At 56.9% G+C, this 25,693-nt stretch overlaps 3 protein-coding genes across 3 annotated transcripts; 1 reads left to right on the top strand and 2 right to left on the bottom strand.

The window, feature by feature from the left end:
* Positions 1–2,560: 2,560 nt before the first annotated feature.
* Positions 2,561–11,655, bottom strand: YJEFN3 (YjeF N-terminal domain containing 3). The gene is made up of 7 exons (XM_058859055.1): positions 11,609–11,655; positions 10,015–10,244; positions 9,102–9,214; positions 6,823–6,933; positions 6,583–6,696; positions 4,900–5,053; positions 2,561–2,843 (listed from the first exon to the last, which is right to left on the bottom strand). The coding sequence occupies exons 1-7, from the start codon at positions 11,653–11,655 to the stop codon at positions 2,644–2,646; spliced, it is 969 nt and encodes a 322-aa protein (XP_058715038.1). The 3' UTR covers positions 2,561–2,643.
* Positions 11,656–13,651: 1,996 nt separating this feature from the next.
* On the bottom strand, positions 13,652–17,736 carry NDUFA13 (NADH:ubiquinone oxidoreductase subunit A13). Its single transcript, XM_058859018.1, has 5 exons — positions 17,579–17,736; positions 17,409–17,487; positions 15,635–15,706; positions 14,849–14,918; positions 13,652–13,950 (listed from the first exon to the last, which is right to left on the bottom strand). Exons 1-5 carry the CDS (start codon positions 17,670–17,672, stop codon positions 13,831–13,833), a joined length of 435 nt encoding a protein of 144 aa, XP_058715001.1. The 5' UTR covers positions 17,673–17,736; the 3' UTR covers positions 13,652–13,830.
* Positions 17,737–20,712: 2,976 nt separating this feature from the next.
* On the top strand, positions 20,713–25,481 carry LOC131589432 (uncharacterized). The gene is made up of 9 exons (XM_058858919.1): positions 20,713–20,992; positions 21,596–22,752; positions 22,784–22,919; positions 22,951–23,149; positions 23,287–23,359; positions 23,412–23,442; positions 23,496–23,599; positions 23,693–23,898; positions 24,054–25,481. Exons 2-9 carry the CDS (start codon positions 22,475–22,477, stop codon positions 24,197–24,199), a joined length of 1,173 nt encoding a protein of 390 aa, XP_058714902.1. The 5' UTR covers positions 20,713–20,992; positions 21,596–22,474; the 3' UTR covers positions 24,200–25,481.
* The last annotated feature ends 212 nt before the right edge of the window (positions 25,482–25,693 follow it).

Here is a 25,693-nt window from a genome sequence, read left to right as displayed (position 1 = left end):
TCCCGGTCCATTCCCGGTCCATTCCCGGTTCATTCCCGGTTCATTCCCGGTGCATTCCCGGTTCATTCCGGCCCCTCCCGAGCCCCCGCGGCCGGAGCAGCTCCCGGGGCCGGGCTGGGGGTCCCCGCTGGGGTCCCGGGGGGTCCCTGATCCCTTCCCGGGGGTCCCGGGGGGTCCCCGATCCCATCCCGGGAGTTTCAGGAGGTCCCTGATCCCATCCCGGGAGTCCCGGGGGGTCCCCGATCCCATCCCAGGGGTCCCAGGGGGTCCCCGATCCCATCCCGGGGGTCCCCGATCCCTTCCCGGGGGTCCCGGGGGGTCCCTGATCCCTTCCCGGGGGTTTTGGGGGGTCCCCTGATCCCTTCCCGGGGGTTTCAGGGGGTCCCTGATCCCTTCCCGGGGGTCCCGGGGGGTCCCCGATCCCTTCCCGGGGGTCCCGGGGGGTCCCCGATCCCATCCCGGGAGTTTTGTGGGGTCCCCGATCCCTTCCCGGGGGTCCCGGGGGGTCTCCAATCCCTTCCCGGGGGTCCCGGGGGGTCCCCGATCCCTTCCCGGGGGTCCCGGGGGTCCCCGATCCCATCCCGGGAGTTTCAGGGGGTCCCCGATCCCTTCCCGGGGGTTTTGGGGGGTCCCAGGGGGTGACAGGGGAGGTGACACCGCTCTGTCCCCAGCAGGGGGTGGGGACACCTCGGGGGGGTCCCCAAACCTTGGGTTGAGTCTCAGGACAAGCCCCCAACGCCACCGAGGTCCCCAAACTGTCCCTGCTGAGGGGACAGCAGGGCCACATTGGGGTCACAGGGCCACCAGGGCCACATTGGGGTCACAGGGCCACCAGGGCTTCATTGGGGTCACAGGGCCACCAGGGCTTTATTGGGGTCACAGGGCCACCAGGGCTTTATTGGGGTCACAGGGCCACCAGGGCTTCATTTTGGGGTCACAGGGCCACCAGGGCCACATTGGGGTCACAGGGCCACCAGGGCTTCATTGGGGTCATTGAGTCACCAGAGCTTTATTGGGGTCATTGGGCCACCAGCCGTTTATTTGGGGTCCCAGGGCTGGATTTGGGGTCACAGAGCTGTTTTTGGGGTCTCGGGGCTGTTTTTGGGTTCCCAGGGCTGTTTTTGGGGTCTCGGGGCTGTTTTTGGGGTCCCGGGGCCGTTTTTGGGGTCCCAGAGATGTGTTTTTGGGGTCCCAGGGCTGTTTTTGGAGTCCCAGGGCTGTTTTTGAGGTCCAGGGCTGTGTTTTTGGGGTCACAGGGCCATTTTTGGGGTCCCAGGGCCGTTTTTGGGTTCCCGGGGCCGTTTTTGGGGTCCCGGGGCCGTTTTTGGGGTCCCAGGGCTGTGTTTTTGGGGTCACAGGGATGTGTTTTTGGTGTCCCAGGGCCGTTTTTGGGGTCCCGGGGCCGTTTTTGGGGTCACAGGGCCATTTTTGGGGTCCCGGGGCCGTTTTTGGGGTCACAGGGCTGTGTTTTTGGGGTCACAGAGCTGTGTTTTTGGGGTCCCGGGGCCGTTTTTGGGGTCCCAGGGCCATTTTTGGGGTCACAGGGCTGTGTTTTTGGGTTCCCAGGGCCATTTTTGGGTTCCCGGGGCTGCTTTTGGGGTTCCAGGGCTGGATTTGGGGATCCCAGGGCTGTTTTAGGGGTCCCAGGGCTGTTTTTGGGGTTCCAGGGCTGTTTTTTGGGTTCCAGGTCTGGATTTGGGGATCCCAGCGCTGTTTTTTGGGTTCCCGGGGCCGTTTTTGGGGTCACAGGGCCATTTTTGGGTTCCCGGGGCCATTTTTAGGGTCCCGGGGCCGTTTTTGGGTTCCCGGGGCTGTTTTTGGGGTCCCAGGGCCATTTTTGGGTTCCCGGGGCCGTTTTTGGGGTCACAGAGCTGTGTTTTTGGGGTCCCAGGGTTGTGTTTTTGGGGTCCCAGGGCCATTTTTGGTGTCCCAGGGCTGTGTTTTTGGGTTCCCAGGGCCATTTTTGGGGTCCCAGGGCCATTTTTGGGGTCCCGGGGCCGTTTTTGGGGTCACAGGGCTGTGTTTTTGGGGTCACAGGGCCATTTTTGGGTTCCCGGGGCCATTTTTAGGGTCCCGGGGCCGTTTTTGGGTTCCCGGGGCTGTTTTTGGGGTCCCAGGGCCATTTTTGGGTTCCCGGGGCCGTTTTTGGGGTCACAGAGCTGTGTTTTTGGGGTCCCAGGGCCATTTTTGGTGTCCCAGGGCCGTTTTTGGGATCCCAGGGCCATTTTTGGGGTCCCGTTGCCGTTTTTGGGGTCACAGGGCTGTGTTTTTGGGGTCCCGGGGCCGTTTTTGGGGTCCCGTTGCCGTTTTTGGGATCCCGGGGCCGTTTTTGGGATCCCGGGGCCGGTTTTGGGGTCCCAGGGATGTGTTTTTGGGGTCCCTGGGATGTGTTTTTGGTGTCCCAGGTCCGTTTTTGGGGTCCCAGGGCTGTGTTTTTGGGGTCCCAGGGCCGTTTTTGGGTTCCCAGGGCCATTTTTGGGGTCCCAGTGCCGTTTTTGGGGTCCCAGGGCCGTTTTGGGGGTCCCAGGGCCGTTTTTGGGGTCCCGGGGCCATTTTTGGGGTCACAGGGCTGTGTTTTTGGGGTCCCAGAGCCGTTTTTAGGATCCCAGGGCTGTTTTTGGGGTCCCGTTGCCGTTTTTGGGGTCACAGGGCCACCACGCAGTCGCTGCCCGGGTACTCGGGGCCGCTGATCCCGAATTTCCTCCGCAGCTCCTCGGGCACGAAGCGCCCGGCCAGGAAATGGCTCCGGCCCTGGAAGCGCCGCGCGCACTCCTTGGGAGCCACCAGCGACACCAGGACATCCGGACTGATGTCACCGCTGTCACCCGCGCCCGCCGACCACCCTGCGGACACGGGACAGCGTCACACGGGACACCGCGGCGGGGGGGGACACGGGACAGCCGCTGGGGACACGGGCAGGGGACACGGGACAGCCGCTGGGGACACGGGCAGGGGACACGGGTGGCACCAGGGGACACGGGGAGGGGACACGGGTGGCACCAGGGGACACGGGGAGGGGACACGGGTGGCACCAGGGGACACGGGGAGAGGACACGGGACAGCCGCTGGGGACACGGGGAGGGGACACGGGTGGCATCAGGGGACACGGGGAGGGGACACGGGTGGCATCAGGGGACACGGGTGGCACCAGGGGACAGGGGTGGCATCAGGGGACAGGGGCAGGGGACACGGGTGGCATCAGGGGACACGGGGAGGGGACACGGGTGGCACCAGGGGATACGGGGAGGGGACACGGGTGGCACCAGGGGACACAAGGAGGGGACAGGGGTGACCTCAAGGGACACAGGCAGGGGACACGGGTGGCATCAGGGGACACGGAGAGGGGACAGGGGTGACCCCAGGGGACACAGGGAGGGGACAGGGGTGACCCCAAGGGGACACGGAGAGGGGACAGGGGTGACCCCAGGGGACACATCGCACCCTTGGGGACACACGGAGTGGCTCTGGAGTGACCCGGGGAGGGGACACAGAGGGGACAGAGGGCACGGGGAGGGCACAGGGAGGGTGGCACCGCCACTGTCCCCGCACGGGCGGGGTCTGTCCCGGGCTCCGGGCGCGGCCGTGCCGGGACAGCGGGGAGGGGACACTGCCAGCACGGGCGGGGACACGGCTGATGACAATCCCAGACACGCGGCTGCTCGGGAATGACATCTGGCAGTGACATCTGGCAGTGACATCTGGCAGTGACATCTGGCAGTGACATCTGGCAATGACGTCATGTCTCGGGCCGGGCATTTTGTTATTTCCCGTGGATGCCCCGATCCCGTCTGGAGCCACGCGGGGGGCCGGGAATGTCCCCAAGGTCACCCTGGGGATGTCCCCAACCTGCCAGGGCCAGCGGGGGGCCGGGAATGTCCCCAAGGTCACCCTGGGGATGTCCCCAACCTGCCAGGGCCAGCGGGGGAGTCCTGGGGATGTCCCCAAGGTCACCCTGGGAATGTCCCCAACCTGCAAGGGCCAGCGGGGGGGTCCTGGGGATGTCCCCAAGGTCATGGGGAGCACCGAGGGGACACGGAGGGGACACAGGGGACACCCGAGGGGACACAGGGGACACCTGAGGGGACACGGGGGGACACGGGAGACACCTGAGGGCACACGGGGGAGCACTGAGGGGCCATCGAGGGGACACAGGGGACACCCGAGGGGACACCGAGGGCACACACGGGACACCTGAGGGGACACGGGGGACACCCGAGGGCACACAGGGGACACCGAGGGGACACGGGGGACACAGGAGGACACCGAGGGCACACAAGGGGACACCTGAGGGGACACAGGAGGACACCGAGGGCACACAAGGGGACACCTGAGGGGACACAGGAGGACACCGAGGGCACGCGGGGGACACGGGGGAGCACCGAGAGGACACCGAGGGGACACCGAGGGGACACAGGGGGACACCTGAGGGGACACAGGGGACACCGAGGGCACACAGGGGACACAGGGGACACCGAAGGCACACAAGGGGACACCTGAGGGGACACAGAGGGACACCGAGGGCACACAAGGGGACACCTGAGGGGACACAGAGGGACACCGAGGGCACACAAGGGGACACCTGAGGGGACACAGGGGACACCTGAGGGGACACAGGGGACACCGAGGGGACACGGGGGACACCGAGGGCACACAGGGGACACCGAGGGGACACGGGGGACACCGAGGGCACACAGGGGACACCTGAGGGGACACAGGGGACACAGGGGACACCGAGGGCACACAAGGGGACACCTGAGGGGACACAGGGGACACCTGAGGGGACACAGGGGACACCTGAGGGGACACAGGGGACACGGGGGAGCACCGAGGGGACACCGAGGGCACACAGGGGGACACCTGAGGGGACACAGGGGACACCGAGAGCACACAGGGGGACACCTGAGGGGACATCCAGGCTGACGATGGGGATGCGGATGTGGCGGAGGGTGGCCAGGATGGCCGCGCACGGCTCTGTCCCCTCTGTCGCCTCTGTCACCTCAGCTCCCAGCACCGCGTCCACCACCGCGTTGTAGGCGTCATTGACCAGCTGCACCTGCAGGCGACAGCGATGTCACTCGCGGTGTCCCCGTGTCACCCCCGACGCCACAAACCCCCCCTCGGTGCCCTTTTCCTGCCCGATCGCCCCAAAATAAAAACAAAATTGAACCCCCCCGCTCCGGGAGGGGCCGCGGAGCCGAGCCCGGCACGCCGGGAGCAGCGGGAGCCGCCAGGAAAGCGAATTTTGGGTCAAATTCCTCCGTTCCCAGCGCTGGGAGATTCCAAAAATAACAAAATAACAGAGCCGGGGGCTGGAGGCGGCGGGAGAGGGATGGGATCCAGGGATTCAGGGATTCAGGGATCCAGGGATGGGATGGGAATGGGGATGGGAATGTGGGAATGGGATGGGATCCAGGGATCCAGGGATCCAGGGATCCAGGGATGGGATCCAGGGATGGGATGGGATCCAGGGATGGGATGGGATCCAGGGATGGGATGGGATCCAGGGATCCAGGGATGGGATGGGATGGGATTCCTGGGATCCATCCTCCGACACGGGGGAAGGGGAGAGGGGGAAAATCGGGTCTGGGGGTTTGGGGGGGATTTTGGGGGATTTTGGGGGATTTTTGGGAGATTTTTGGGGGGGATTTTGGGGGGATTTTGGGGGATTTTGGGGGGGATTTTGGGGTTCGGGGAGGGAAAAAAGGGAAGGGGAAGAGGGGGAAAATCGGGTCTGGGAGGTTGGAGGGGTTTTGGGGGATTTGGGGGGATTTTGGGGGGGATTTTGGGGTTCGGGGAGGCGAAAAAGGGAAGGGGGAGAGGGGGAAAATCGGGTCTGGGGGTTTTGGGGGGATTTTGGGGGATTTTGGGAGGATTTTGGGGGGATTTTGGGGAGAGGGGAGGGGAAAAAGGGAAGGGGGAGAGGGGGAAAATCGGGTCGGGGGTTTTGGGGGGATTTTGGGGGGATTTGGGGGGATTTTGGGGGATTTTGGGGTTTCAGGGAGGGAAAAAGGGAAGGGGGAGAGGGGGAAAATCGGGTCTGGGGGATTTGGGGAGATTTTGGGTGATTTTGGGTGATTTTGGGGTTCGGGGAGGGAAAAAAGGGAAGGGGGAGAGGGGGAAAATCGGGTCGGGGGGATTTGGGGGGATTTTGGGGGATTTTGGGGGGATTTTGGTGTTTCGAGGAGGGGAAAAGGGAAGGAATGGAGGGATAAATGGGGGGATTTTGGGGGGATTTGGGGGATTTTGGGGGAAGGAAAGGAGAGATAAACGGGGGGATTTTGGGGGGTTTTGGGGGAGGGAATAAAGGGATAAACGGGGGGATTTGGGGGGAAGGAATAAAGGGATAAACGGGGGGATTTTGGGGGGTTTTGGGGGATTTTGGGGGGTTTTGGGGGATTTTGGGGGGTTTTGGGGGATTTTGGGGGAAGGAAAGGAGGGACAAACGGGGGAATTTTGGGGGGTTTTGGGGGAAGGAATGAGGGGACAAACAGGAGGATTTGGGGAATTTTGGGGGAAGGAATGAAGGGATAAACAGGAGGATTTGGGGGGTTTTGGGGGATTTTGGGGGGTCTCGGGACACACCTCGGTGGGCAGGTAGGACAGGAACGGGATGTCCATCTTCTCGCACTGCGTGGTGAAGTCGCGGTGCAGCGGGTCCGGGGAGCGCTTGGGGTAGAAGATGGTGGGCTCGTAATCCTGGGAGGGGGAAAAAACGGGAACGGTGGGGCCGGGAGGAGGAGGAGGAGGAGGAGGAGGAGGAGGAGGAGGAGGAGGAGGAGGAGGAGGAGGAGGAGGAGGAGGAGGAGGAAGAGCGGTACCCACAAAGCTGCGCAGGTGGCGGGCACACACCAGCCCGATGGCTCCGTTCTGCCCCGGCCCGCACAGAACCAGCAGCGTGGGCAGCCGGCGCCTCAGGGAGCGCAGCGGGAACGCCTGGGGACACAGGGGGACATTGTCACACACTGGGGTGGCACTGTCACACCGTGGGGTGGCACTGTCACACTGGGGTGGCACTGTCACACTGGGGACACGGCAGGGGTGGCACTGTCACACTGGGGTGGCACTGTCACACCCTGGGGTGGCACTGTCACACTGGGGTGGCACTGTCACACTGGGGTGGCATTGTCACACACTGGGGTGGCACTGTCACACCCTGGGGTGGCATTGTCACACCCTGGGGTGGCATTGTCACCCTGGGGACACGGCAGGGGTGGCACTGTCACACTGGGGTGGCATTGTCACACCCTGGGGACACGCCAGGGGTGGCACTGTCACACTGGGGTGGCACTGTCACACTGGGGACACAGGGGGGCATTGTCACACCCTGGGGTGGCACTGTCACACCCTGGGGTGGCACTATCACACTGGGGACACAGGGGGGCATTGTCACACCCTGGGGTGGCACTGTCACACCCTGGGGTGGCACTATCACACTGGGGACACAGGGGGGCATTGTCACCCTGGGGTGGCACTGTCACACTGGGGACATGGCAGGGGTGGCACTGTCACCCTGGGGTGGCACTGTCACACTGGGGTGGCACTGTCACACTGGGGTGGTATTGTCACCCTGGGGTGGCACTGTCACACCCTGGGGACATGGCAGGGGTGGCACTGTCACCCTGGGGTGGCACTGTCACACTGGGGACATGGCAGGGGTGGCACTGTCACCCTGGGGTGGCACTGTCACCCTGGGGTGGCACTGTCACACTGGGGACATGGCAGGGGTGGCACTGTCACCCTGGGGACAGGAGACCATGGGGATGTCGCGGTGTCGGAGGGAGGGAGGGAGGGAGGGAGGGAGGGAGGGAGGGAGGGAGGGAGGGAGGGAGGGAGGGAGGGAGGGAGGGAGGGAGGGAGGGAGGGAGGGAGGGAGGGAGGGAGGGAGGGAGGGAGGGAGGGAGGGAGGGAGGGAGGGAGGTTCTGTTTATCCTGACGGGTTTTTTCCTGCTCACGGATCCTGGCCCCGCTTGCCCGGCCCTGGCCCTGGCCCAGCGCTGGCCACGCCGGCAGCTCCCCCTGGCAGCGGGGACACCTCGGGGACACCCCGGGGACACCCCGGGGACACCCCGGGGACACCTCAGGGACACCCCGGGGACACCTCAGGGACACCCCGGGGACACCTCGGGGACATCCCGAGCCGGGGGGTCCCTGAGGAAGAGGAGGATGCCGAGCCCCAGGTGGGGTCAGGGACGCTGCGATCGCTCCAACACCAAAACATTTCCGTTCCTCCGCAGCCCCGGGAGCGGGAACGGGCGATGGAAAAGCTGAGCCGAGCTCCCGGGCACAAAGCTGCCCTTGATCATCATCATCATCATCATCATCATCATCATCATCATCATCATCCTCCGCCTCCTCCTCCTCCCCATCCTCCTCCCCCTCCTCCTCCTCCTCCCATCCCGCACCAACACCGGGCGATCCCCGCAGCAGCGACATCGCCGGGACACCTGGGAACACCTGGGGACACCTGGGGACATCCTCGGGGGACACCTGGGGACACCTGGGGACACCTGGGGACATCCTCTGGGGACACCTGGGGACACCTGGGGACATCCTCGGGGGACACCTGGGGACACCTGGGGACACCTGGGGACACCCTCTGGGGACACCTGGGGACATCCTCGGGGGACACCTGGGGACACCTGGGGACACCTGGGGACACCTGGGGACATCCTCGGGGGACACCTGGGGACATCCTCGGGGGAGCCGCCACGGCCCCCACCCCCCGGGAAGGGCTGAACGTCCCCTCCCCATGGGGACCCCAACCGCTCTGGGTGTCCCCAGCCCTGTCCCCAGACCCCCCAGGTGTCCCCAGCCCCCCCGGGTGTCCCCAGCCCTGTCCCCAGCCCCCCGGGTGTCCCCAGCCCTGTCCCCAGCCCTGTCCCCAGCCCCCGGGTGTCCCCAGCCCTGTCCCCAGCCCCCCGGGTGTCGCCAGCCCCTCTGAGTGTCCCCAGGGGTGTCTCCAGGGATGTCCCCAGCCCTGTCCCCAGCCCCCCGGGTGTCCCCAGCCCTGTCCCCAGTCCCTGTGAGGTGTCCCCAGCCCTGTCCCCAGCCCCCGGGTGTCCCCAGCCCTGTCCCCAGCCCCCGGGTGTCCCCAGGCTCACCTTGGTGACAGCCACGGCACAGGCGTGTCCCCAGATCTCGATCAGCTGCTGTCGCCCGAAGCGATAATCCTGGAGCAGCTCCCGCTCCACGGCCTCGGCCTCCGCCCCGCTGCCTTGGGGACAGCCCCGCTCAGCGGTGACACAGCTGTCCCCACCCCGAGGGGACCCGGGACCCCCGGGACCCCCGGGACCCCCGGGACCCCCGGGACGCCATCTGGGGACACCGGGGGCTCGGGGACGGACACGGGTGGCACGGATGTGGCACGGATGTCACAGGGATGTCACACGGATGTCACACGGATGTCACACGGATGTCACACAGATGATGTCACACAGTTGACGTCTCCGGGAGGGTCCCGTGTCCTGTGTCCCCTGTCCCATGTCCCTGTCCCGTGTCCCGTGTCCCCTGTCCCCTGTCTCGTGTCCATGTCCCGTGTCCCCTGTCCCTGTCCCGTGTCCCCTGTCCCTGTCCCTGTCCCTGTCCCTGTCCCTGTCCCTGTCCCTGTCTCTGTCCCGTGTCCCGTGTCCCTGTCCCGTGTCCCTGTCCCGTGTCCCGTGTCCCTGTCCCTTGTCCCGTGTCCCGGCTCCTGGTGCCGCTGGTGGCGGCTCCGGTTCCCGGTTCCATCAACTCCACCAAAGCCGCGCTTGTTCCCATGGATCCCATCCCATGGATCCCATGGATCCCATCCCATCAATCCCATGGATCCCATCAATCCCATGGATCCCATCCCATGGATCCCACGGATCCCATCCCATCCCATCCCATCCCATCAATCCCATGGATCCCATCCCATCCCATGGATCCCATCCCATGGATCCCATGGATCCCATCCCATCAATCCCATGGATCCCATCCCATGGATCCTGTCCCCAATCCTTTGGTGCCCTCTAGTGAGTCCCAGCCCTGTCCCACCCCCCGTGGGGGGTCCCGGGGACAATCCCGGCTGGGGAAGGGGCCGGGAAGGGAGCGAGCAGTGCCCGGGGCCGGGAAGGGAGCGAGCGGTGCCCGGAGCCGCTCCCGTGGCGAGCGGGACCGGCCGGGCCCGGCTGGGCCGTTCCGAGCCCCGCAGGAGCCGCGATCGCTCCCGCCGCAATTCCCCGATCCCGGAGAACATTCCCGGTGATCGCTCCCGGCCCCGCGGGCTGGGGGGGGACACGGCCGGGGCTCCCCGGGAGCTGCGGCCCCACCCCCGGAACGCATCGCGGTTCTGCAGCCCGGTCCTGTATCCCGGTCCTGTATCCCGGTTCTATATCCCGGTTCTGTATCCCGGTCCCACATCCCGGTTCTGTATCCCGGTCGTGTATCCCGGTTCTGTATCCCGGTCGTGTATCCCGGTTCTGTATCCCGGTCGTGTATCCCGGTTCTGTATCCCGGTTCTGTATCCCGGTCCCACATCCCGGTTTTGTATCCCGGTTCTGTATCCCGGTTCTGTATCCCGGTTCTGTATCCCGGTCCTGTATCCCGGTTCTGTATCCCGGTTCTATATCCCGGTTCTGTATCCCGGTTCTGTATCCCGGTCCCACATCCCGGTTCTGTATCCCGGTCCTGTATCCCGGTTCTGTATCCCGGTTCTGTATCCCGGTTCTGTATCCCGGTTCTGTATCCCGGTCCCACATCCCGGTCCCACATCCCGGTTCTGTATCCCGGTCCCACATCCCGGTCCTGTATCCCGGTTCTGTATCCCGGTTCTGTATCCCGGTTCTGTATCCCGGTCCCACATCCCGGTCCCACATCCCGGTTCTGTATCCCGGTTCTTCATCCCAGCCCCACATCCCGGTATTTTATCCCGGCTCCGTGTCCCCTCTCCGCATCCCAGCTCCGCATCCCAGCCCCGGATCCCGGTCCCGTTCCCCGTTCCCGTTCCGCCGCTCCCCTCACCCGGCACCGCCGAGCGTCCCCGCTGTCCCCGGTGTCCCCTCCCTGTCCCCGGTGTCCCCATCCCCGGTCCCGCTGTCCCCGGTGTCCCCGGTGTCCTCTCCCTGTCCCCACTGTCCCCATCCCCGGTCCCGCTGTCCCCGGTGTCCCCGGTGTCCTCTCCCTGTCCCCACTGTCCCCATCCCCGGTCCCGCTGTCCCCGGTGTCCCCGGTGTCCTCTCCCTGTCCCCGCTGTCCCCATCCCCGGTCCCGCTGTCCCCGGTGTCCCCGGTGTCCTCTCCCTGTCCCCACTGTCCCCATCCCCGGTCCCGCTGTCCCCGGTGTCCCCGGTGTCCTCTCCCTGTCCCCGCTGTCCCCATCCCCAGTCCCGCTGTCCCCGCTCCTCTCCCGCTCCGGGGTTGCTCCGGCAACGGCGGCTCCGCGGATTCCGCCTCCCCCCCGGTCCCGGGGGACCCCCGTGGGGACCGGGACCCTGCCCGGGGCTCCCGGCACCGACCCGAGGTCCCGATCCACCCGCGCGGGTCCCGGAACCGGGGAACGGGGCCGGTCCCGGGGCAGCCCCGGCTGAGCGGCACCGCCCGGAACCGCCGGTTCTGCCGGGGGGGCTCCTCGGGGGGACCCCCGCGCTCACCTGAGGTACCGGGGGGGCTCCCGGGACGGGCAGGACGCGGAGCTCATGGCGGGGAGCGGGAGCGGAGCCCGCGGGAGGAGCGGATCCACCGGGAACGGCGAGGAGCCGCCGGTGGGAGCGGATCCACCGGGACCGGCGGCGGTTCGGAGCCTCCGGTGGGAGCGGATCCACCGGGAACGGCGGCGGTTCGGAGCCTCCGGTGGGAGCGGATCCACCGGGAACGGCGAGGAGCCGCCGGTGGGAGCGGATCCACCGGGAACGGCGGCGGTTCGGAGCCTCCGGTGGGAGCGGATCCACCGGGAACGGCGGCGGTTCGGAGCCTCCGGTGGGAGCGGATCCACCGGGAACGGCGGCGGTTCGGAGCCGCCGGTGGGAGCGGATCCACCGGGAACGGCGGCGGTTCGGAGCCTCCGGTGGGAGCGGATCCACCGGGAACGGCGAGGAGCCTCCGGTGCGAGCGGATCCACCGGGAACGGCGGCGGTTCGGAGCCTCCGGTAGGACCGGATCCACCGGGAACGGCGGCGGTTCGGAACCTCCGGTGCGAGAGGATCCACCGGGAACGGCGGCGATTCGGAGCCTCCGGTGGGACCGGATCCACCGGGAACGGCGGCGGTTCGGAGCCTCCGGTGGGAGCGGGGCCGGTGGAACGGAGGAGGAACCGAGCCCTCGGCAGGACCGGAGCCGGCGGGAGCTGCGCGGAGCCTCCGGTCGGAGCGAATCCCTTGGGAATGGCCGCGATCCCCCGGTCGAACCGAACCGGGCGGCTCCGGATCCCTTGGGAAGGACCGGGATCCCCCGGTAGGAGCGGATTCCCTGGGAACGGCGGCGGTTCGGAGCCTCCGGTCGGACCGAACCGGGCGGCTCCGGATCCCTTGGGAATGCCGAGGAGCCTCCGGTAGGAGCGAATCCCTTGGGAATGACCGGGATCCCTCGGGAATGACCGGGATCTCCCGGTGGCTCCGGATCCCTCGGGAATGACCAGGATCCCCGGGAATGACCAGAATCCCCGGGAATGACCGGGATCCCTCGGGAATGACCAGGATCCCCGGGAATGACCGGGATCTCCCGGTGCTCGGTGGTACCGCCCGGGGGGAGGCGGCTCCGCTGCCCCCGCCCCGCTCCAGGCCCGGCCCCGCTCCCGGGAATTCCGCCCGGGATTCCCAGCCCCGGGAATTCTGCGGGAATTCTGCGGCTGGAGACCCGCGAACCGGAGCTTTTCCCGAGGGATCCGCACCCCCGGGACCGGGACCGGGACAAGGACGCGGCTCCTCCTCCCTCCATCCCGGATTCCCGATCCGCATTCCCGGGAAAATCCCCCGGGAGCTGCCGAATTCCAGGGAGGGGGGGGGGGGATTCCCAAATCCCAAAGGGGGATCCCAACCCTAAAGGCAAAATTCCAAATTTCCAGAGGATTCCAAATTTCCAGGGAATTTCCCAATTCCCAGAGGGGGTTCCCAACTTCCAGGGGGTCCCAATTTCCAGAGGAGTTTTCCAAATTTCCAAAGATTTTTTCCCAATTCCAAGAAGGGGCTCCCAATTTCCAGGGATTTCCCAATTTCCAGGAGGTTCCAAATTTCCAAGGGTTTTCCCAAATTTCCAGAGGGGGTTCCCAACTTCCAGGGGGTCCCAATTCCCAGGGAATTTCCCAATTCCCAGAGGGGATTTCCCAATTTCCAGGGCATTTCCTAATTTCCAGGGAGTTCCAAATTCCCAGAGATTTTTCCCAAGTTCCAGGGAATTTCCCAATTCCCAGAGGGGATTTCCCAATTCCCAGAGGAATTCCCAATTCCCAAAGGTTTTTCCCAATTCCCAGAGGGGAATTCCCAATTCCCAGAGAATTTCCCAATTTCCAGAGGAATTCCCAATTCCCAAAGGTTTTTCCCAATTCCCAGAGGAATTCCCAATTCCCAGAGAATTTCCCAATTCCCAGAGGGGAATTCCCAATTCCCAGGGAATCCCCAATTCCCAGAGGGGAATTCCCAGTTCCCAGAGGGGAATTCCCAATTCCCAGCAGCATTTCCCAATCCCCAAACAAGATCCAATTTCTTTATTAATTCATTTATTTATCAACCATCAACAACCAGGAGCTGGAACGAGCTCGGGACAGGGAGAACATCCCGGAAAGCGACAGGAAAAAGGGGGAAAATTTGGGAAAAAGCTGGGAAAGAACAGGACAAAGGCCAGGGCAGGAGGGATTTGGGAATTCGGGAATTTGGGAATTTCAGACGTAGTTCTGCAGCCCGAACTTCTCGCGGTCCAGCTCGGCCGGGGGCCGCAGGAAATAAAGCTCGTCCAGCGTCGGGGGCACCCAGCGATCCGTGTGGAAACGGGATTCTCCCACCTGGAAAAGCGGGAATGGGATTGGGAAGAGCCGGGAATTGCGGGAGGAGCCCCCCCACCCCGGTGCTCCCAGAGAGGGGGAGGGGAAGGGTTGTGATTCCAGAGGGATTGGGACAGGATGGAGAGATCCCGGATTTCCAGGGGGGTCTGAATCCATGGGGATGGGGCTGGATCCCACAGGATCCCAGAGGGGCTGAATCCGTGGGGATGGAGCTGGATCCATGGGATCCCAGAGGGGCTGAATCCATAGGAATGGGGCTGGATCCCATGGGAATGGGGCTGGATCCATGGGAATGGAGCTGGATCCATGGGAATGGAGCTGGATCCATAGGGATGGAGCTGGATCCATGGGATCCCATGGGGCTGAATCCATAGGGATGGAGCTGGATCCATGGGAATAGAGCTGGATCCCATGGGAATGGAGCTGGATCCATGGGAATGGAGCTGGATCCATAGGGATGGAGCTGGATCCATGGGAATGGAGCTGGATCCATAGGGATGGAGCTGGATCCCACGGGAATGGATCCGGATCCTCTGGGATCCCAGAGGAACAGCCCCCCCTGTCCTGCACCTTTTCCTCCCAGGGATCCCAAACATTCCAGCCTGGGCTGATCCCAGATTTCCAGGAGATCCCAGGGGATCCTTTGGGATGGTTGGATCCCAGGGGATCCTTTGGGATGGTTGGATCCCATCGATCCTTTGGGATGGTTGGATCCCATCAATCCTTTGGGATGGTTGGATCCCATTGATCCTTTGGGATGGTTGGATCCCATCGATCCTTTGGGATGGTTGGATCCCAGGGAATCCTTTGGGATGGTTGGATCCCATCGATCCCAGGGGATCCCGAGGGGGCGGCTCCTCCCTCCCCACCCCCGAAATCCCCCCCGGGAATCCCGAACCTTCCAGCCGGGAACGTCCCGCATGATCTTGGCCTCCTCCTCCAGGTTCTGCCGCAGCATCCGGAGAGTTCTGTGGGACACACGGAGCGGGAGGGGATCCCAATCCCAGAGGGAGGATCCCAGAGGGGGGATCCCAATCCCAGGGGGGATCCCAGAGGGGGGATCCCAATCCCAGAGGGGATCCCAGAGGGGGGATCCCAATCCCAGAGGGGATCCCAAAGGGGGGATCCCAATCCCAGAGGGGATCCCAGAGGGGGGATCCCAATCCCAGAGGGGAGATCCCAATCCCAAAGTAGGGATCCCAATCCCAGAGGGGATCCCAAAGGAGGATCCCAATCCCAAAGTAGGGATCCCAATCCCAGAGGGGGATCCCAAAGGAGGATCCCAATCCCAAAGTAGGGATCCCAATCCCAGAGGGGGATCCCAGAGGGGGGATCCCAATCCCAGAGGGGATCACAAAGGGAAGTTCCCGTTCCCAAAGGAGAATCCCAATCCCAGAGGGGGGATCCCAATCCCAATGGGGAATTCCTAATCCCAAAGAGAAGTTCCCAATCCCAAAAGGGATCCCAAAGGAGGATCCCAATCCTAGAGGGAAGTTCCCAATCCCGAGGAATTCCCGTTCCCGAGGAATTCCCAATCCCGAGGAGTTCCCGTTCCCGAGGAATTCCCAATCCCGAGGAATTCCCAATCCCGAGGAATTCCCATTCCCGAGGAATTCCCAATCCTGAGGAGTTCCCGTTCCCGAGGAATTCCCGTTCCCAAGGAATTCCCAAGGAATTCCCGTACCTGCGGTCGGACTCCGCCTGCAGCAGCGGCATCAGCGCAATCCGAGCCTCGAGCTCCTCGATCAGCAACCGCCTGCAGGGAATGGGAAACTGGGAATGGGAAACTGGGAAACTGGGAATGGGGAATGGGGGATTGGGAATGGGGAATGGGAAACTGGGAAACTGGGAATGGGAAACTGGGAAACTGGGAATGGGGAATGGGGGATTGGGAATGGGAATGGGGAATGGGAACTGGGAATGGGGGATTGGGAATGGGAAATGGGAATGGGGAATGGGAATGGGGAATGGGAACTGGGAATGGGGAATGGGAAAGGGAACTGGGAAAGGGAACTGGGAATGGGGAATGGGGAATGGGAAATGGGAATGGGGGATTGGGAATGGGAACTGGGAATGGGAACTGGGAATGGGAACTGGGAATGGGGAATGGGAACGGGGAATGGGGACTGGGAACCAGGAACGGGGGATTGGAAATGGGAACTGGGAATGGGAATGGAGGAATGGGAACCGGGAATGGGGGATTGGGAATGGGAAATGGGAATGGGGGATTGGGAACTGGGAATGGGGGATTGGGAACTGGGAATGGGGGATTGGGAACTGGGAATGGGGAATGGGAACTGGGAATGGGGGATTGGGAATGGGAATGGGGGAATGGGAACCGGGAATGGGCACTGGGAATGGGAACTGGGAATGGGGGATTGGGAACTGGGAATGGGCACGGGAAGAGTCTGGAGACAGCTGGGACAGACTGGGAAGGAGCTGGAAGGGCCCTGGGAAGGGCTGGGGGGGGCCCGGGGGAAAAGCAAAACAGAGCCGGGAGAACTGGGAATAACAATGGGAATAACTGGGAATAACAATGGGAATAACTGGGAATAACAATGGGAATAACTGGGAATAACAATGGGAATAACAATGGGAGAACCGGGAATAACAACGGGAATAACAACGGGAATAACAACGGGAATAACCGGGAATGGGAACTGGGAATAACAATGGGAATAACCGGGAATAACAACGGGAATAACAATGGGAATAACCGGGAATGGGAACTGGGAATAACAATGGGAATAACTGGGAATAACAACGGGAATAACAACGGGAATAACAATGGGAATAACAATGGGAATAACAATGGGAATAACAACGGGAGAACCGGGAATAACAACGGGAATAACAACGGGAATAACAACGGGAATAACAATGGGAATAACAATGGGAATAACAACGGGAATAACAACGGGAATAACAACGGGAGAACCGGGAATAACAACGGGAATAACAACGGGAATAACAACGGGAATAACAATGGGAATAACAATGGGAATAACAACGGGAATAACAACGGGAATAACAACGGGAGAACCGGGAATAACAACGGGAATAACAACGGGAATAACAACGGGAATAACAATGGGAATAACAACGGGAATAACAACGGGAATAACAACGGGAGAACCGGGAATAACAACGGGAATAACAACGGGAATAACAACAGGAAATAACGGCCAGGATAAACCGGGAATAAGGACCAGGAATAACGGGGACTGAGGGCCGGGAATAACCGGGAATAAAGACCGGGAATAACCGGGAATAAGGACCGGGAATAACCACGGGAATAAGAGCCGGGATAACCGGGAATAAGGACCGGGAATAACGGGGACTGAGGGCCGGGATAACCGGGAATAAGGACTGGGAATAACCGGGACGGGAATAACCGGGATTAAGGGCCGGGATAACCGGGAATAACCGGAATAACCGGGATCGGGGCCGTTCCTCACCTCCTCTGGCGGTTCCAGCGCACCAGGGTCCAGTAGCCGAGCAGGAGGCTCCCGACACCGAGCGCGAACAGGCTGTACCCTGAGGGCCGGGAGGGCTCAGCGCGCTCCGCGGCCCCGCCCCGCCCCCCGCCGCCCCCCGGGGCTCCCCCCGGGGCTCCCCCCGGGCTCACCTGAGAGGCCGCGGCGCGGGAGGTGCCGTTTGTAATCGATGGGGCCGTACCCGCCCGGCGGGGGCATGTCCTGCTTCACCTTGGGCGCCGCCATTGCGGCGCTGCTCGGTGACGTCACTTCCGCCTTCCTCTCCCCGCCCAGTTCCCGCGCGCGGGAAACTCACGTGGTGCGGGCACGTGAGGGGTGGGGCCGCCGCTTAAAGGGGCAACGCGCGGTTAAAAGGGCAACGCGCGCTTAAAGGGGCAACGCGCGCTTAAAGGGGCAATGGCTCAAGTGGGGCCGCAATGGGGGGGGGGGCTCAGAGACCCCCGGGATCCCCCCAGGAAATCTGGGATCCGCTCCCAGAATTCCAGGAAATCCCACGGGAAAAGGGGCTGGAAAACCTGGAATAGCCCGAGTTCTCCCGTCCCTCCAAGCTGGGCTTCACCCGCAGCGGGATCCATTCCATGATTCCCTCTTTTTCCCCAATCCCGTGGGAATTTGGGATAATTCTGTGGGAATTTGGGATAATTCTGTGGGAATTTGGGATAATTCTGTGGGAATTCGGGATAATTCTGTGGGAATTTGGGATAATTCCGTGGGAATTCGGGATAATTCCATGGGAATTCGGGATAATTCTGTGGGAATTCGGGATAATTCTGTGGGAATTCCGGATAATTCTGTGGGAATTTGGGATAATTCAGTGGGAATTCGGGGTAATTCCATGGAAATTCGGGATAATTCTGTGGGAATTTGGGATAATTCTGTGGGAATTTGGGATAATTCCGTGGGAATTCGGGATAATTCCATGGAAATTCGGGATAATTCTGTGGGAATTTGGGATAATTCTGTGGGAATTTGGGATAATTCCATGAAAATTCAGGATAATTCTGTGGGAATTTGGGATAATTCCATGGAAATTCGGGATAATTCTGTGGGAATTTGGGATAATTCCATTGATATTCGGGATAATTCTGTGGGAATTTGGGATAATTCTGTGGGAATTTGGGATAATTCCGTGGGAATTTGGGATAATTCCATTGATATTCGGGATAATTCTGTGGGAATTTGGGATAATTCCATGGAAATTCGGGATAATTCCGTGGGAATTCGGGATAATTCTGTGGGAATTTGGGATAATTCTGTGGGAATTCGGGATAATTCTGTGGGAATTCGGGATAATTCCGTGGGAATTCGGGATAATTCTGTGGGAATTCGGGATAATTCCGTGGGAATTCGGGATAATTCCATGGAAATTCGGGATAATTCTGTGGGAATTCGGGATAATTCCATGGAAATTCGGGATAATTCTGTGGGAATTCGGGATAATTCCATGGAAATTCGGGATAATTCTGTGGGAATTCGGGGTAATTCTGTGGGAATTCGGGATAATTCTGTGGATATTCGGAATAATTCCATGGAAATTCGGGATAATTCTGTGGGAATTCGGGATAATTCTGTGGGAATTCGGGATAATTCCATGGAAATTCGGGATAATTCTGTGGGAATTTGGGATAATTCCATGGATATTCGGGATAATTCCATGGGAATTCCATCGTGACCGTGGCTCTTCCCCGGCTGCCGAAGACGCTCCAAGAATTTGGATTTTATTTGGAATCCGGGGCAAAATCTGGGAATTTCCTTGGCCTCTTCTCCTTCCAGAGGGAAATCCAAGGGCTCCGGGAATTTTCTGGAATGTTCAGGTGAAATCCAAGGGCGTTGGATCAGGAATTCCAGGTGGGAACGAGGAAGAGTCTGGATTTACGGATTTGCTCCGTCGGAATCCCGGGAAATTCCTCCATGAAATTCCACGGAAAATCCACAAAAATCCCAGATTTTTTCCCGCTTTCTTTTCCCGTTTTCCCGGGGTTTTTTTTGGGAATAAACCTCGGGAAGGAGCAGATCCGGCTTTGGGTGATCCATGGGATTCATCCCGAGCCCCAAAATCCCGGGAATTCGAGGCAGATCCAGGAGTTTCTCCCTTTGGTTTTTGGTGTTCCAATTCCAACCCCCCCATCCCGATAAAATCATGGATTAATTACTCATTAATTAGTCATTAATTATCGATTAATTAGTGATTAATTAGTGATTCTGGATCCTTCTGCTGGCGGGATTAATGAGGATTATTAAATTTTGGGATTTATTCCGGAATATTTGAAATCCAAGGAAATCCAAACCCACCCTTGTTCCCCCTCCTTTCCCAAAGGGAAAATTTGGAATTTTTTTCCCAAAATTCTCCTGGAATTTCCTCCTTTTCACCCCTTCCTGCAGCCCAAATTCCCAGTTTTCCATCTGGGATTGAATTTTGGGAATTCGATCCTGATTTTTTCCCTAAAAAAAAGGGGATAATTGGATGGGAGAATACAGAGGGAAAGGAAAAATTCCTGGAATGAGGAGAAAAATCCTGGGATAAATCCCGAATCCACTGGAATTTTGGATTTCCCGTTTTCCTAAGGAACAGCAAACGCAGGAATCCCTGGAATATCAAAAATCCGGGAAATCTCCTTTTTTTCTTGGAATGCTGAAGGATAAAAAAACCTCGGATAGGAAAAAATAAATAAAAATAAATAAAAATAAAAATAAAAATAAAAATAAAAAAAAAAATAAATAAAAATAAATAAAAAAAAATAAAAAAATAAAAATAAAAATTAAAAAATAAAAAATAAAATTAAAATAAATTAAAATAAATAAAAATAAATAAAAATAAATAAAAATAAATTAAATAAATTAAATAAATAAATAAATAAAAATAAAAATAAATAAAAATAAAAATAAATTAAAAAATAACTAAAAATAACTAAAAATAACTAAAAATAAAAAATAAATAAAAATAAATAAAAATAAATAAAAATAAAAATAAAAAATAAAAAATAAAAAAAATAAATAAAAATAAATAAAAATAAATAAAAATAAATAAAAATAGAAATTAAAAAATAAAATAAAAATAAATTAAAATAAATTAAAATAAATAAAAATAAATTAAAATAAATTAAAATAAATTTAAATAAATTTAAAAAATAAAATAAATAAATAAATAAATAAATAAAAAAATAAAAATAAATAAAAATAAATAAAAATAAATAAAAATAAATAAAAAATCCAACTTTTTTTTTTTTCCCCCCCCAAAAAATTCCAAATCCCGACCGTCGGGAATGAAATCCCAGAAAAAACCACACGGCTCCCGAATTCCACCGCGGGAATTTTCCCATCAAAATCCGGGATTTCTTTATTTCACCGGTCGCTAAAATCTAAAATTCCAACGGCGCTTCCTCGGGATCCGCGGCGTCCTGGGAATTCCCAAATTCCCAGCGGGAATTTTATGGCTTTAGGGACCCCCCCTGGATCCGGAGCTGCCCCTGGAATGGCTCGGGAAGAGCGGGAAAAGCGAGGATGATGAGGGATTTGTGGGAGTTTGAGGGTTGGGTGGTGTTCCTGTGGATCCAAGAGATTTCAGGGATTTGGGAATCCCAAAGGGATCCAAGAGATTTCAGGGATTTGGGAATTCCAAAGGGATCCAAGAGATCTCAGGGATTTGGGAATGGCGAAGGGGATCCAGATCTCAGGAATTCCAAAGGGGATCCAGGAGATCTCAGGAATTCCAAAGGGATCCAGGAGAACTCAGGGATTTGGGAATTCCAAGGGGGATCCAGGAGATCTCAGGGATTCAGGAATTCCAAAGGGGATCCAACAGATCTCAGGGATTTAGGAATCTCCAAGGGGGATCCAGGAGATCTCAGGGATTTGGGAATTCCAAAGGGGATCCAAGAGAATTCAGGAATTCCAAAGGGATCCAGGAGATCTCAGGGATTTGGGAATTCCAAGGGGGATCCAAGAGATCTCAGGGATTCAGGAATTCCAAAGGGGATCCAAGAGATCTCAGGGATTTGGGAATTCCAAAAGGGATCCAAGAGATCTCAGGGATTCGGGAATTCCAAAGGGGATTCGGGAATTTCAGGGATTCCGGAATTCCTAAAGTATCGAGGGGTTGGGAATCCCAAAAGGGATCCAGGAGATCTCAGGGATTTGGGAATTCCAAGGGGGATCCAAGAGATCTCAGGGATTCGGGAATCCCAAAGGGGATCCAAGAGATCTCAGGGATTCGGGAATCCCAAAGGGGATCCAGGAGAATTCAGGAATTCCAAAAGGGATCCAAGAGAATTCAGGAATTCCAAAAGGGATCCAAGAGATCTCAGGGATTCGGGACTCCCAAAGGGGATCCAGGAGAATTCAGGAATCCCAAAGGGGATCCAGGAGATCTCAGGAATTCCAAAGGGGATCCAAGAGAATTCAGGAATTCCAAGGGGGATCCAAGAGATCTCAGGGATTTGGGAATTCCAAGAGATCCCAAGGATTTGGGAATCCCGAAAATCTCTGGAATTTGGGAATCCCAAGGGTGATCCAGCAGATTCTCGGTGAATCCAGAATTCCAAAGGGGATCCAAAAGCCCTCAGGGATTCGGGAATCCCAAAGGAATCCCAAAGATCCCTGGAATTCGGGAATCCCAAAACGGATCCCAAAGATCTCTGGAATTTGGGAATCCCAAAGATCTCTGGAATTCGGGAATCCCAAAGGGAATCCCAAAGATCTCTGGAATTCGGGAATCCCAAAACAGATCCCAAATCCCTCAGAGGATCCCGAATTCCAAAGGGGATCCAAGATTTGTTCCCCAATTCCCTCCTCCTCCACCATTCCCAAACATTTCCCTTCCAGGCCACAATTCCACGACGGGAATTTTCCGTTTTTTTGGGAATTTTTTCCCCCCGTTTTTCCCGTTTTTTGGTGAACTTTTGTTGTTTTTTTTTCCCTGGAAAAAGGAGACCGGGAAAAGGTTTGGAAAATTTTGTATTGAAGAGTTGGAACAAGTTTGAACCCGAACCATCCCGATCCCAAAAAAAAAACCCCCAGCGGAACAAGGAATGGGAATTCCCAAGGGAAAATCCCATTCCCGCATTCCGCCACGGAATCTTTCCCGGGATGGATCCCGAATTTGGCAGAAACGTGGATGGAATCAAACGAATCCTCCGAATTCCCGGCAACATTCCAAGAACCACCGGGAAAAACCACGTCAGAAGCAGGATGGATCCCAGGAGCCGCATTCCGGGCGGGAATTTGGAATTTCAGTCTCATTCCTGGCGGGAATTTGGAATTTCAGTCTCATTCCAGGCGGGAATTTGGAATTTCAGCCTCATTCCAGGTGGGAATTTGGAATTTCAGTCTCATTCCAGGTGGGATTTTCGATTTTTCCAGCCTGGATTTGGATTTTTCCAGCCTGGATTTGGATTTTTCCAGCCTGGATTTGGATTTTTCCAGCCTGGATTTGGATTTTTCCAGCCTGGATTTGGTTTTCCAGCCTCATTCCAGGTGGGAATTTGGAATTTCAGTCTCATTCCAGGCGGGAATTTGGAATTTCAGCCTCATTCCAGGTGGGAATTTGGATTTTTCCAGCCTCATTCCAGGTGGGAATTTGGAATTCCAGACGCATTCCAGGCAGGAATTTGGAATTTCAGTCTCATTCCATGAGGGAATTTGGATTTTTCCAGCCTGGGTTTGGATTTTTCCAGCCTGGATTTGGAATTTCAGCCTCATTCCAGGTGAGAATTTGGATTTTTCCAGCCTGGATTTGGAATTTCAGTCTCATTCCAGGTGGGATTTTCGATTTTTCCAGCCTGGATTTGGATTTTTCCAGCCTCATTCCAGGTGGGAATTTGGAATTTCAGTCTCATTCCAGGCGGGAATTTCGATTTTTCCAGCCTGGATTTGGATTTTTCCAGCCTGGATTTGGTTTTCCAGCCTCATTCCAGGTGGGAATTTGGATTTTTCCAGCCTGGATTTGGAATTTCAGCCTCATTCCAGGTGGGAATTTGGAATTCCAGACGCATTCCAGGTGGGAATTTGGATTTTTCCAGGCGGGAATTTGGAATTTCAGCCTCATTCCAGGCGGGAATTTGGAATTTCAGCCTCATTCCAGGTGGGAATTTCGATTTTTCCAGCCTGGATTTGGATTTTTCCAGCCTGGATTTGGTTTTCCAGCCTCATTCCAGGTGGGAATTTGGAATTTCAGTCTCACTCCAGGAGGGAATTTGGATTTTTCCATTTTTCCAGCCTGGATTTGGATTTTTCCAGCCTCATTCCAGGCGGGAATTTGGAATCTCAGACTCATTCCAGGCAGGAATTTGGATTTTTCCAGCCTGGATTTGGAATTTCAGCCTCATTCCAGGAGGGAATTTGGAATTTCAGCCACATTCCAGGTGGGAACTGGGATTTTTCCAGCCTGGATTTGGATTTTTCTGGCCTGGATTTGGTTTTCCAGCCTGGATTTGGATTTTCAGCCTCATTCCAGGTGGGAATTTCGATTTTTCCAGCCTGGATTTGGATTTTTCCAGCCTGGATTTGGTTTTCCAGCCTGGATTTGGATTTTTTCAGCCTGGATTTGGATTTTTCCAGCCTGGATTTGGATTTTTCCAGCCTGGATTTGCTTTTCCAGCCTCATTCCAGGTGGGAATTCTGAGTTCCAGCCCCATTCCATAAAATATTTTGGCTTTTTCCAGCCTCATCCCAGGTTGGATTTTGAGTTTTCCAATCTCGTTCCATGCTGGATTTTCCTTCCCCTTCCAAATCAATTTTTTTGGGATTTATCCTGAATTATCCATCAATTCCAACATTCCCGATTATTTCAACGATCCAGAACCGGCTGAAATTCCAATTTCCAAAGGAATTCTGGGATCCAAAAAGTTTTTGACGTCGTTTTTTTTTTTTATCTCATTAAATCCGTCTGCTCCTCTCTCATTCCCGGTTTTTTTTTCGGGAATCATCCAAACACCGGGAATAAACAAAGGTTTTCCCGCCCCTCCCTCATTCCCAAAAAAAAAATAAAATTTGGATTTTAATTGGAGGAGTTTTGTTGGAATTTTTTGGGGAATTAAGGAATTTTTTCCGAATGTTGGCATCCACGTGGAAAAAAAAAAACCCAGGAGAGGAAAAATCCTCCCAAAAAATTCCAAATGTGGGAAAGGAACGGGAAAAATTCCATAAAATCCGACGGAATTTCAGGAATTCCGCGTCATCCCTCTGTCGGCATCTCCCCGATCCAAGCTTGGAATGAAAACTCCAAATTCCAAAATTCCCACCCAATTCCCACCTTGGAAATCTCGGAATCCCGAGGGAAAAAAAGCCCCAAAATCCACAAATTCCGGGTGGGAATTCTGGGGGTTTTTATCCAACAAATCCTGGTTTGGAAAAGGAATTTTTGTGGTTTTTTTTTTGTTTTTGAACTAAACTAAATCCCTAAATATCAAAAAGCTGGGAAAAGTGGGAATAGGGAGGGGTTTTGGATCCGAGGGGGATGATCCCGAAGGAATTCCTAAGAAAATAAATCCGGCTTTTCCTGAATTTTTTTCTCCCCTATTTTTATATATAGAGCTCTAGATTATATTTATTTATCATTTCCCCGAGAAAATTCCCAACATTTCCCAAAGAATTCTTAGCACTTGGAATAAAACCTGGAATTCTGCCCCTTGGATTCGTCTGGAATTCGGGAAGAAACCCAAGGAAAAAACAAACAAAAAAAAAGAGGATGAGAAATGGGAACGAAATCAAACCGGCCCCGGATGGATTTTGGGTTAAACCTCTGGAATTCCCAAAAAAATGATGGAAAACTCCATCCCAAATGGATACAGGAGGGCGCTTGGGATGCCTGGAAGAACTCGAATCGCGGAGGGAAGGATCCGGAATTCCCGGAATTCCCGGTGGGAATCGGGAATCGCTCCCGACCTTCCCTTCTGGAGCTTCTGGAATTCCTGGAAATCATGGAATAATATCCCTCGAAACAACAACAGAAAAGGAAACAGAAAATTCCCCCCCCCAAAAAAAAACCAAAATAAAACCAAATCCCAACCAACCCTCCCAAAGGAAAAAAAATAAAATTCCCAAAATTCGCTTTGGAGTCTTTGGGAAAGTCGGGAAAGCCCCAAAATTCCCGGGATGAGAAAGAACCGAGGCGGATTTTGTCTCTCAGTAACTGCAAGGTTTGGAAATTCCCAACGCTTCCGAAGTTTATTCCAACCAGAATCCAAAAAAAAAAAGCGGGAATCTCCCGCAATTCCCATTTTCCAGCCGAGATTTGGGATTTTTTTCCC

This window comes from Poecile atricapillus, chromosome 28, assembly GCF_030490865.1.
Source record: "Poecile atricapillus isolate bPoeAtr1 chromosome 28, bPoeAtr1.hap1, whole genome shotgun sequence".
NCBI lineage: Eukaryota > Metazoa > Chordata > Aves > Passeriformes > Paridae > Poecile > Poecile atricapillus.
The sequence above is the reverse complement of the archived record's forward strand: the minus strand, read 5'-3'. Positions and strand labels throughout refer to the sequence as shown.